General features: G+C 40.0%; 1 protein-coding gene across 1 annotated transcript in view; it reads left to right on the top strand.

Moving 5' to 3' along the window:
- The window catches only part of NEB (nebulin), a 195,069-nt gene extending 183,967 nt beyond the window's left edge, over positions 1-11,102 (top strand). The window contains exons 154-164 of the mRNA XM_075117652.1: positions 317-409; positions 899-991; positions 2,208-2,300; positions 2,574-2,666; positions 2,946-3,038; positions 4,150-4,257; positions 4,575-4,758; positions 6,362-6,454; positions 7,813-7,962; positions 9,054-9,163; positions 10,162-11,102. Coding sequence (XP_074973753.1) covers positions 317-409; positions 899-991; positions 2,208-2,300; positions 2,574-2,666; positions 2,946-3,038; positions 4,150-4,257; positions 4,575-4,758; positions 6,362-6,454; positions 7,813-7,962; positions 9,054-9,163; positions 10,162-10,335 — 1,284 coding nt within the window. The 3' untranslated portion in view covers positions 10,336-11,102. The remainder of the gene's footprint in view (positions 1-316; positions 410-898; positions 992-2,207; positions 2,301-2,573; positions 2,667-2,945; positions 3,039-4,149; positions 4,258-4,574; positions 4,759-6,361; positions 6,455-7,812; positions 7,963-9,053; positions 9,164-10,161) is intronic.
- Positions 11,103-13,307: the final 2,205 nt, after the last annotated feature.

Below are 13,307 nucleotides of genomic sequence, written 5' to 3'. Positions count from 1 at the left end.
AATCTTGAGAACTTTTAATCATTTGCCCTTCTTTACTTTTCAATCTTGATTTTCGCTGAAACTTTTACATTAATTTTTTTTTTACCATCATCCATTTTCGTAACCGCCTCAGCTACTGCTTTTTTGTGGTCTTGTTAAAACACAATATTTGTTCAAAGAATTCTTTTGTGGTTAAAAAGCAATGTTAGATCTATATTTCCTCAGATGCATTTTCTTACAGCATGAAAAGATAGAACATGCCCTAGGCTTCCAACTTGTCAACAAATGGAGTTTTATTTACTGCTGCTTTCTATGGCTGCTTTCTTATGTCTCACAGGTGTTGTACAAAGAAAATGTAGGGAAAGCTACCCCAACACCAGTCACTCCAGAGATGGAGAGAGTCAAACGCAATCAAGAAACCATTAGCTCGGTATTTTTAGCAGGAAAAACACTCTTTTTAAGATCTTAAATGTTTAACATAACACTAGAGGTTTTAACAATTATGCTTTCTAACTTTAAAATGGATGTGAATTCACCTCTTGCCATAAAATTCCTACTTTTTACACTTATAAATAAGCTACACAGTCTCATCTTTAATCCTTTGGTACTAGGATTTTATTAGAGCAACAATTTAATTGACTTTCTTTTTTCAATAAACAGTGGTTTTTTGGTTTTTTGTTTTTGTTTAACCCTTCCAGACTCCTTATTCTACTAAGCTGTTTTGCTTTCATGAAGTGCTGATTCCTTAATGGAGCCATTCCTGTAGCCAGTTAGATCAATCACAAAGCACTTACTGATTTTACTGGAATCAGGAATGGGCCCCAAAAAGTAACCCTTTCTAAATGTGATAATTCAGAAGCTCTTGTTTTTATTGTCATTGCCTTTTTATGATTTTTGGATACTCCTTTGTATCATGTAGGTTTTGTACAAAGAACACGTGGGGAAAGCGACCCCAACACCAGTCACTCCAGAGATGGAGAGAGTCAAACGCAATCAAGAACACATTAGCTCGGTACCTATAAAATAAAGTTTTTCCCCCTTTGCTCCTATTTTTTAATAAAATAACACTAACAAATTTCAGAAAGGCTTTTTCAGCTTTAAATGTTAGATATGACTCTGTTTGCATAATAATTTCTTTTGCTCCTAAAACTTTAGTGTTAACAGTCTGCTCCTGGAATTTTAGGATTGTTTTATAATCTAGCTCTGTGACCGTAGGGCTCTATCCAGACATTAACAGTCTCTGTGGCTGCTGGCCTATACAAGCTCAACAGCACTTCCTCCCTATTGTTCCACGGAATCCAGTTAGGAACTGACCTGGTGACATATTCTAGACCTCTGTGGGAGTTGGAAGTAGTTGACAGTATCTAGGAAACACTGAGAATCACACGGGCTTAAACATTAGGGCGTGATCCAGGTCGTATTAGAATCAGTGGGAGTCTTTCCATTGCCTTAACTGGAATTGCACAACTGTACAACCTGCCCCTTTTAAGGGATGAAGTCTCAGATTTCCATATACAGCCGTCAGGGTCCTGGGAATGATGCAGCGAGATTTACAGAACATCTGCTCCTGGAGTCAGTTTTTAATTTCGCTGACTGGTGTCAATCAGCCAGAGAAATAAACATCTTCAAAACAGAGACAGGGAGAGGAATCCTCCCCAAATGGTGATTTAGTGGAGAAAGTAGTAAGAAGGGATGTCTTCACTGGGGAAGCCACCAACCACCCACTGTGATCCTACCAGGGCAGCTGTGGGAAGGTTCAGTCAATGGAGTTTCATTGGAGTTCAGATTACAACCAGTTCAGGTGCTTGAGAACCGAAGACCCTCTGACCAACTGCCCCTCCTACAGCAATTCCTCCTCCAACCCTCCTCTTAAGGTTTGCATAATACATGAAGGCAGTGACGTGGTGCATGGGAGTTAGGGACTCATTTTTCAGGTCTCCTGGAGCAACCTCTTTCTTGACTAGGGTCTGCCGAGGGCACAGACAATTTCCCAGAGCTTGTGCATCCTGCAGTACCGTAAATATTTGCAGCTGGATAGAGCCCTTCTATTTTAATATGAAAAGTTAATTTTTAATAATCTTTTTTTCCAGTTTTTTTTCTTGCTCTTACACATCCATGTCCCTTTAGATGTTTGGCATTCATGCAGTGCTGTGTACCATAACAAGTCATGGTTTTTAAAATTTGATAAGTAACTTGTTTTTTCTGGATACGTCTTTTGTATCCCGTAGGTATTATACAAAGAAAACTTGGGGCGAGCAACCCCAACACCTGTTACTCCAGAGATGGAGAGAGTCAAACGCAATCAAGAAAACATTAGCTCGGTATTGTCTTGAGAAAATAAAATGTGATGTGACAGTGCATTTTTTAAAAATACCTTTCATCTGACTAGTTTTGTTTCTCCCCCACATTTTTAAATGTAATTTTAATTGGCTTTTTAAAATGACAAGCATTGATTTTATTAACTTTTTAAATATTTTTTCCAGAGGGATTTTTCCTATTAACACAATAAAATTTACTATTACAAAAGTAATAGTTTAAAAAAATTCACTTGTACATTTTTTTTTGTTTTTTGGATACTTCTTTATAACCTGTAGGTTGCGTACAAAGAAAACGTAGGGAAAGCAACGCCGACACCTATAACTCCAGAGATGGAGAGAGTCAAACGCAATCAAGAAAACATTAGCTTGGTATTGAAAGGAACAACCTTATATTAAAAAAAATAACAAGCCTCAAAAACTTTGTTCTGCTTCTAATTTTACCCCAATTTTCTCAACTTGCCTTTTTTTTCCTTTTGAAATAATTATTTTACTTTTTGCATAATCAGATAACGTTTTAACTGCTTTACTTCCTGATATCCTTATATCCATGCAGTGATGAGTATGATTAAACAATAACACCATTTACACCATGATTCATCAACAATTGTCTAGTCTTTGACTTCTGGACACTTTTTTTGTGTGCTATAGGTGTTGTACAAAGAGCACATGGGAAAAGGAACTCCGACACCTATCACTCCAGAGATGGAGAGAGCTAAACGCAATCAAGAAAACATTAGCTCGGTATTTGTTAGGACAAATAAATAAGCTACAAAATAACATTTTAACATTATAAATCATTTAGTCCTTTCCTCATTCAACTTAAAAACATCTAAATATTAACTTCTTTACCTAGTTTTGAAGTTTTAAAATGATACTAAAATATAACTCTAATTCCTGGAGTGTTTCACTCCTTGTTTTAACTGGCTCTCTAATTTCATTTGATTCCTTGTTTTAAATAATGATTTGACGTCAAATAACAAATTTAACCATCTAAATTCCTGGTAATATCCTCTGTGTTTAAAACACGTATATGGTATGAGATGCATAATGGACATTCTTCAGCATTATGGATATTTACTGTTTTTTGATAGTAGCTTGTATTCTACATAAACTGTATTCATTCCTACAGGCAGTAACGCCCCCCCCCCCCCCCATAAGCTGTTACTCAAGACAGCTGAGACTTGTCATACCCTCTCCTGCAAATGCTTACACATGCAAATAGTATCACTGAACCTATATGGCCCTTATCAACACGGTTTTGAGATCCTAATATCGGGAATACTTAAGTGAATAAGGGTTTGCAGGATTAGGCCACAGGTATAATCAAAGAATGGTCTTAGGGCTCATGAAGAAAGGCAGGTATTCCCCCTCCCACCCCATCCCCCCAAATGTAATTGACTATTAGAAGGATAAGATGGGCCTAATTATTTTCTCCACTACTCATTGATAACTTCATGAAGTCAATGAGTTGCAAATCCATAAATGATAGAATATGGCCCAAAATACTGTCTAAGGTTCAGCTCTGGCCTTTGTTTACCAAGGCAGCAATTTTTTACATACTCATCTAACAAAATTAATCAGGCTTTCACCACTACTTTGCCTTTAAAAGACTTCAGATGAAAAGATCTTTTACTTAGTGAAAAGCAAAAAGTTTGAGGTATGTTCTTATACCGTGCCTTTCAAAAGCCAGTGTGAGCCATGTCGCAATAACTAAACTAGCATCGTGGCCTAGAGGTTCTCTCCAGCATGTCTGCATTCATTTTGTCTCATCTCGTCACTCGTGCAAAGAGTCTCTGAGAATTCAGAGGCAGAAGTACTGACTCACCGTCACTCCCTGTTTCTCATTTGGTAGGTTCTCTATTCAGATAGTTTCAGGAAACAAGTGCAAGGCAAAGCAGCCTATGTATTGGATACCCCTGAAATGAGGCGTGTACGAGAGACCCAGCGACACATCTCTACAGTAAGGCTTCCTTTTTTTTTAGAAGGCTGGCAAGTGATGTAATCAAAATTTAACTCAGGTCTTGAGCGATCGGCATTGTTACATCATGGATAATGCGTCTATGGTGACTTTGATTGCCATATTTAAACAGCAAAAGCTGTACTGAGTTTATCCTTTATAGAATCCACAAGGGATACAGGATTTCCCTGTCTCTTGGCTTTCAGAACTCAGAGATGCCAATGCACATATCTACTAGCTATTAATTCAAGGCAAGCAGAAATACCAAGAGTAGCTACTCTGCAGAGGAATGGACATGTCTTATTTTTTTTTAATTGTAGGTGAAATACCATGAAGATTTTGAAAAACACAAAGGTAGCTTCACGCCTGTGGTTACTGACCCCATTACAGAACGTGTGAAAAAGAACATGCAGGACTTCAGTGATATTCACTACAGAGGCATTCAAAGAAAAGTTGTAGAAATGGAGCAAAAACGAGTGGACCAGGATCAAGAGATCATCACAGGTATTCTGCACTCACACTGCATAGCGGTACTGAGAGCATTTCTTCTGCCCCATGTAAAACTCAAACAGGCCTTGTAACTCCTGTATAACACAGGCCATGGAACATCCCCAAAATAATTAATCGCACAGTCTTTGAGGACAAACAACCAATGTTGATTTAAAAGTTGTCAGTGATTGACAGTCCCTGGTAAACTGTTCTAACGGTTAATTACTCTCACCAATAAAAATATACACCTTATGTCCTGTGTTCACGCTAAGCTGTATGGTTGTGCGGCAGCCCAGGAGTGAATCAAGTGCCGCACACTTAATTAGCAGAGCCGCGCACCATGGTGTGTGTTCAGGTGCCCCTGCCCATGTTGCTCCTGCCTCGAAGCACCTGGCCAGCTGCTCCTGGGACCCTCTGTGAGGGAGAAGGGGAAGTGGTGGAGCTTATGTCAGGGTATCTCCCTCCCCCTTGCCCATGTATCCCATCTCCACAGAGCCAGGGAGGGGGACAAGGCTCAGGAGCAGGAGAGCTCAGCTGCCATGGTCTGAGCCTTCTGGTGTGAGTGCTTTAAAGAGACAGTACAGTCTCTCATGGACTTGCCCAGCAGCCAGCACAATCTGTGTGTGTGTGTCTCACACACATACCCCGTCTCTGTGTCTCACACACACACACTAGCTCTTTCTCTCTCTCTCTCTCTCACACACACACAAATGCTCTTTCAGACTCACATCCCAACAAATTGTTGTTGTTACTACTTGGTATTTCCTGCAATGCACATATATTTTCTGTAATTTTATTCTTTCAAAGTGCTGTTACTTTAGTTTTTTGACTGGTCTATGCATTTCATAATTTTATTTCTCTCATGCTTAAATTTAATTCTTTGAGTAGTGAATTCTCAAATGTCTGACTGGAGTAATTATCCCTATGGTAACTTTACCCCCCCCTCCCCAAAAAAATGTTTGTTTCTACTGGTGGCGCACAGCCACACATTATTGGTGCACATCAAATTCATTCCGCACATGGATAGAAAAAATTAGAGGGAATACTACATAAGTAGTGTTCTGAATAGTCTGAATTTGCCTAGCTTTAATTTCCAGCTGTTGCATCCTGTTTGATTCATTAGTCAGCGTTACTTTGAGCTATTTTAGTCACCCTTCAACAAATTAAACGTTGCAAAGCTCTCTGCAATGGGCAATATTAGCTACACATTGTGCAATATGGAAACCTACTGTTTGATCCAGGTCTTTCTAAATTTAACATAGGAAGATCATAATTCATATTGATTTTAAAAAATCGTGTTAATTTCTTTCTAAGCACATATGAACATATCCTTGCAGATCCTGGAGACGCTTTTGGCAAATCTGTTACTGTACAATGACATCACTTGATAGAGTAATAAGGAAATGGGCCTTGCACAATTATCTGGTCTGTGTTATGGCCAGATTTGAGAAGCATGGTTTTAAGTTCTCCTCAAACTTCTCTTATGGCCTTCAAACATATTCAGCTTCAAGAGACAAAATTACTGCATATAGGAACCTCTTATGTTCCTATTCTTTTCCTGTTCAAGATGTAAGTGGACTTTTGGATAGTTGGTAAAAACAGTACATTTCTCTTTCAGGTCTTCGTGTGTGGCGCACTAATCCTGGATCAGTCTTTGACTATGACCCAGCAGAAGACAACATTCAGTCTAGAAGCTTACACATGATTTCTGGTGTGTCCCACAATAGCTGCTGTTGACCAGATGTTCTGTTCAACGCAGCGTGTTGTCAAATGTGTTGTTACTTGAAATGTATGTTTTTAGATAGGTCAACTCTCTACCTACTATCCAACGAAGACTGAATTCCATCAGCAGGTTAAGGAATACAACTGAATAGATTTCCGTGCTGACTTCTGGAAGCACTTTATTAAATAGGGCTAGAATTCTCAAACCCACCTACGGACCAACTTCCCACTGAAAGACAACAGGAATTGCCTTTTAAAATCCAAGCCTACATGGCTATATGTTTAAACTTATCTAGTTGTACACATAGGTAACTGGATATTTGATTTGCTAATCTTCAGAAAACACATTATTCAACCCCAAGTATATACATGTATATTATGCCTTTAACACAGATGCATTGGATTGTTTGTATTGTCTACTGCTGGCTTAAATCACTGTATTTATAGCTTATCAAATGTGCTTCTTTCATTACTTATCTAAAATGAAATGCCTGCAGAGCGGTTAGTCTTCTTTTTCTTACTCCCTTTCATTTTTAGAGAAAGCTCTGTACTGCAAGCACTAATAAGAAAAATGTTCAGCAACGCTGACCCAGCTTTGTGTTACTTAGGTGGGGACGGAGGTTGATTTATGAATACATATTGCATCCTCCATGGTTTGGAAAATTCCAATCTAGTAAGAGTGACAACCAAAAGGGAGTTGTGTTCAGCTTCAGGTTTCATTAATATTTATAAATGGCCCTGCTCATTTTGATTTATCATGTTAATAACTTAACTGAGCCCAAGTGCTTTTAAAATACCACATTTTGCTTATTCCAAAGAAAGTGATAGTTAAATGCTGGCAATGTAAGTACCATCCAACAGGTACAGAAAAGGGAACATGGAGAAGTAGAGCACCTTGCCCTATAACTAGAGGGAGAAGTAGGTGCAGCAGGAGAGAATGTTGGAAAACAAACAGGCACAATTGTGATGTTCCTAATTTTTTTTTTTAAATACAAAGAGCAATATTTTTATTCAGTTAGGCTACAATTCTATCATGAAGTCCCTGGTCCCCCTTCAGTAGCACTGCAGCTGTATGTGTAGTTGAGAATCCTACTCTGAAACCTAATTGTGTGGTTTCTCCATTAGCTTTCTAACCAGCAAAGTAATATTTAGAATGCGAGTAACTTTTGTTAGGTGCTTATACCTACCATGCCAGATTCTCTCCAGCTTACTGTACACCACCATAACTTCACTTACATCAATAGTAATGCACTGTTAGGGAAAAATATGGCCTTTAGTAACAAGAGTACCACTGAGGTAAATAGGTCCAGGCACTCAGTCTGGTTTCTGCTTGTTCTCCTCCTCCAGTCCAAGCCCAGCGCCGCAGCCGAGAGCAATCCCGCTCTGCTAGTGCCTTAAGCGTCAGCGCCGGGGATGAGAAATCTGAGCATTCAGAAGGTGCTGATCACCACCTGTCTTATTACAGCAATGGAGGCCTCTTCACCACAACTACAACAGGTAGGAAGGGAACAAAATCTTGGAAGATCTCAGGATGAAAAAGACTCGGGTTGCCCAGTCTCACTTCTCCTTCGCATTTTGTAAGATAGTGCCCTACCTCATTCTCATTAGTGCTTCATCTAACCTGCAAGTAAATGTCAATAGAGCGATGGATGGTGTTAACCATGAGGACATTTCCTAATTCTGGGGTATTTAACAACATAGGGACAGGACAGTTCTTAAGGGCTAAAGAAGTGGGACAACAAGGGCCTTGCCTGGAGAAAGGAAGACATTCTAGTTGGACTATACTGGGTCACTTGCCTGCTGCGAGTCCTGATGACTAGCTCACCTATACCAGGAACCCTTTCTCCCTAAGCGTGTCTCTCTCACTCTCTTGCTGTCCAGGAAGCAGCAGGGGAGGAGGTGGCACAAGCTGGCTGAATGGACTGGGGGAGGGAGAAGTTGACACATCCCTTATGATATGAAAGCATGGGGTCAATGACTGAGTAGCCCCTCCCCCTATAAAGGGGAGGGATTATATGAGTGGGAAGGGATGTTTAACTCCTACACTGGGGAATTTTTGGCTCACATCCCTCAGCTTTGAAACCTCAGAGAAAAGATATTACAGTGCATCATTGCAGTACTTCAGAGATGGTTAAAGCAATAGTACTAAGAGTCAGGACTCCTGGGTTCTATTCCCAGCTGTGCAATAGACTGTGACACATATGGCCCAGACATATGAAACAACTGGTCCAATCTTTGAACCTCATAACCCTGTGAGGTAGATATTACGGCCCTTTTAAATATCTGAACACCGTTCACAATACTCAGATGAAAGGTTTGATTTAAAAAACCCTAACAATACATTTTAGCCATTACAAAAACATAACTATACAATCTTGAGACAGTGGCTGAGACCTCAGCTGATGTACATTGGCATTGGTTTAAATGACATTAAACAGATTTCCACAGCTGATGATTTGACCAAGTAACTTTATTCATGTTAAAAATACTATTTGTATGCAAAGTTCTCAGCTCTGGAAAAACTCGGGGAGGGAGAGAGAAATAATCCTCCAAATCATTTACCATTTAAACACTCTTTTCTTTTGCAGTGGCTTACAAACAAGCTAAAACTATAGAACTGCCACAACAAAGATCATCTTCTGTTGCCACCCAGCTGACAACAGTGTCTTCCGTTCCCTCTCACCCATCTACCACAGGTGTAAGTAAAATTGATGACATTCTTTGTGGACTGTCAGTCCCAAGTTGTTTTACTAGCTACAGTACAATTAATGGTTGTGTGATTTTCCTTAGCCACTTTCACCTTTTCCCTATGGTGGCCGTACTGAATAAACAGGCTCAGTTTAGAGCTCGTGCCATTTATGCACCAAAGGCCTTCTGTTGACTGCAGCATCTGAAATCTCCTGTGACCTAGATAACAGGTTTGGCTTCCCCAAGTTTAAGTAGTTTGGACAGATTGAACAACATAGGTGCTCATCAACGCTTCAGGGACCTCCAAGGCATGCCACGTGCAGAAACTGATTCAGCAGCAGATGTGCCAGTATTCTACACAGACATACAGTGGAAGGCCTGGGCAAAACGATACATAAGCAGGAATGGCATGAGCTCCAGCCCAGACCTGAAAATTACAGATTAGTCTTCTCACCCTCTAGGGGTTGCTTTTTAAACCTAAAGCCAGGGCCCACATTTATTACCATTAGCTGAGGGTGTGCAAATTAAATGACGAATTCTAGCTGTGGCCAGGGGGACCATTCCAGGGGCAATGCAAGGTGTGTATAGTGCTGCCCTCAGCAAGAGTTCTACAAGGAGAAGGCAGCTTAAAATTGGCAGCTAGAGCTCTGTACAAGTCTGCCATTTAAAGTTGCCCAAATGATACACTAAGATAGGGCATCCTTTTTTTGGGCTCCAGCCTCCTTCATGAAATGGACATTACAGACTGTGCAGTGTGACCTCCAAACTAACCTTTTCTCCCACCCCAAGTTAGGCAGACATGGAATACATGGCTGGAAACTACAGAGTTTATTTATTGGGGAGGAGTGGAGGGAGAATCAGGCTAAATATTTACAGGCATAAAGAGTATGAAATTGAATCCTTAGGTGGTACACTGCTGCCTTATAACCTGTTGAACAATTTGTGGCAAGTTATGGCTTTCTTTAACCTCTTAGTATAATGACTTTTTTTTTTTTTTTTTTTAAATAGAAGACATACCGTGCCATGTATGACTACATGGCATCTGATGCTGATGAAGTTTCCTTCAAAGATGGGGATGCAATTGTAAATGTCCAAGCTATTGATGAAGGCTGGATGTATGGGACTGTACAGAGGACTGGCAAGACTGGCATGCTTCCAGCCAACTATGTAGAAGCTGTCTAAATGAAAATTAGATCTTCTCTAAAGCATATCTACATGGTCAAAACACCTCGGCACTTTTTTTTTTTAAAACCACAAATCAGACTGGCCACTATAAATTCAACCCTTTCTAAAGTGCCTATTGTTTTCCCCACTTGTTGGTGTCTTATGAATTGTCATTCTGAAAAAAATATATATATTAACAAAATGTTTAAAAAAACATTTACAATTCATTTCTGATGAGAATGTTTGCTAACACACTAGTAGTCCCTAGAGCACTGTGTTCTTCCAAACTATCTTTTTAGGACTGGACTTGTTCATAAAAACCTATTACAATGCCATCTTCCCTAAGTTATTTTTACGCAAGCAAAATTTTGACACGAAGGGTTCTGAGTACCTTTTGGTTTAGAATCCAGTTGAATTTCACAATATTCAAATATAATTTTAAAAAGTCTGCATCTTTGTGGTTTTACTGGTTTTCCTATCATGCACCCTAAGATTTTTCTATGCTGTTCTAAAAATGTTTGAATACATTTATTGTTCCCAATAAGCAACATGTAAACTCAACATCTCAAACCAGCCACAAGTAAATACAGAAAAAGCCTCTCCTCTCTCCTGCTTGCTGAGCACTGATGCATGTTTTTTTCATCTGATTGTGGTGGTGTCAGTAGTCACTAATTTACAGGAAAACAGCTTTAAGTTCACATTTCTGCAGTATGATTGATGCATTAACTTTGGGTCAAGAGCAGTGAAATGATCTGCATATTAAACACAATCTTGCTACAACACAATCTTGTCGTAAATCCTTGAATTATACATATTCAAAGATCTTTATTCCACTGTTACAAGCTATAGTTGAGGCCAAGATTTTAAACAGAATTCAGAAAAGAAATAGACACATTCATGTGGATAACAAAAACTTCAGTTACATTAGTATGATTTTTTTAAACCAACAAGTTTGAAAGGCACATAATACTTCAGGGCATTAGCTAATCTCTAACTGAGGGGTTTGGGAAGAAATTATGGGCAAATTAATTAACTTCCCCCCATCAGTGCTGGCCCATCAGACAGGTACCAGTGGTCTAATGGTCCAATATGAAAATGGCTACGTTCCATTTATCAGCAGGTTAAATTTTACAGCAAAGTGGACCGAGCAGCCTGACGAATATCTCTAGAAGACTGAAGCCTCTCCTTTGGCTATGTTACCTGTATATTTTCAGCACAAACTCACTCATGTTCTGGGGACCAGTGGTTTCTGGTTGCCACATCATGGTCCTGGAGAACAGCGCTTCCTTACCAATAGTCTCCTTTCTGTTAATTGTGTCTCTTACAATTCTTGATGTCTGGACTGTTCGCCACTCGCTGCAGTTCACAGAAGCAGATCAGAGTTTTGGAGCTGCATGATCTGGCCATTGCTCCCTCCGCTCACTCCAAGATGAGTTATTTCCAAGCTGTAAAACTTGCATCACAATATTCCAGAGATAACAAAATTACTATGTACATTGGACCAAAGATCAACAGTCATATGGTAATGTTGCCACTTAATATCTGGACAGAATTGTGGGAGATGCTGCTAGCAGAAAGAAAATTATTGTGAGAAATTTTCCGTTTTGCAACTCTGTGTCTTCCACAGTTCTTGAAGTCTGTGAAGTAGTGAGCACTGAACAGATGTAGGAAAAGTTATAGAAAAGGTAAAAAAGGGAAAAATAGTGTCCTTCCTCATCTGAATTATTTGCTCTGAGGGCAAAATCATTTACAGGCCACCACCTGCAGCACTTTCCTGCCAAAGGATGCCTCTGCAGAGGACAGGAAGTCCACCTTGTAGTGCTTCACAAACAAGTGTCTGCTGTGGATGTATTAGCTTGTTTTGTCCTCCAAGTCCCCAGAGTTTGCAGAATGTGTGCACTGATCCCTTCTGGAACAGGAACCTCTGGAAGCCTTCTACGCTTCCACAATGTGTGATCTTATTACTTAGTGCTTCCAAGTCTTCTATTGCCGAGTCCTTGCCCTTTTGGATGGAAGAATACAACAGGACCCCTGCTCTCCTCATGGACTCTACATTTCAGGTAAATTTTCAGAGTGCTTCTGACATTTAATGTGCGCCACTTCTCCTTGCTGGGGTGTTGTGTCAGACAGAATGAAGGTAGAACCCTCTTTTGGGAAGCATGGAAAGAAGAGTTTCAGAGGAACAGCCGTGTTAGTCTGTATTTGCAAAAAGAAAAGGAGTACTTGTGGCACCTTAGAGACTAACCAATTTATTTGAGCATGAGCTTTCGTGAGCTACAGCTCACTTCACTTCACATCTGATGAAGTGAGCTGTAGCTCATGAAAGCTCATGCTCAAATAAATTGGTTAGTCTCTAAGGTGCCACAAGTACTCCTTTTCTTTATGGAAAGAAGAGTTCACCTTTAGGACAAATGATCCCAGAGTCCTGAGCTCCACCTTGTCCTCATGTACCATGCAGTAAGGTTTCTGCATAGAAAGCGCCAGGAGCTCCGACATTTGCCTGGCAGACATGATGGCTATGAGAAAGAAGTCTTCATTGACAAATAAAATGGTGACACTGACACCAGTGGTTCACAGGGGTGTTGTCAGGGCTCTCAGTACAAATGGCAAGTCCCACTCGGGATAAAGAGGTCTAGTTGCCCACTTGGCTAACTGGACTGCCCTAAGGAATCTACCTGGGGGTCCTCTACCAGATGGCCCCTAAACCCTACAAATGTCACACTGCTAAGGGCAGACACCTGATGTGCAATGACACTGGGTTGGTACCTTTGTCAAAGACTTATTGAAGAAAATTAAGATAGCTGGAATTCCTGGGTTTCTAAGATTTGCTGTATGTTTCTGGCACAAAGTCGCAAAATTTTGTCCAGACAGGAGTATGCTTTCAAGGCTGATACTCTTAAAAGAAAGAAATGTTCTGATGAGTTTGAAGGACAGACCTAATGATACTACTACTGATTCTCTTTCAGTAGCCAAGCTATTAGATGGTGTCT

This window comes from Caretta caretta, chromosome 11 (genome assembly GCF_965140235.1).
Source record: "Caretta caretta isolate rCarCar2 chromosome 11, rCarCar1.hap1, whole genome shotgun sequence".
Taxonomy (NCBI): domain Eukaryota; kingdom Metazoa; phylum Chordata; order Testudines; family Cheloniidae; genus Caretta; species Caretta caretta.
The sequence above is the reverse complement of the archived record's forward strand: the minus strand, read 5'-3'. Positions and strand labels throughout refer to the sequence as shown.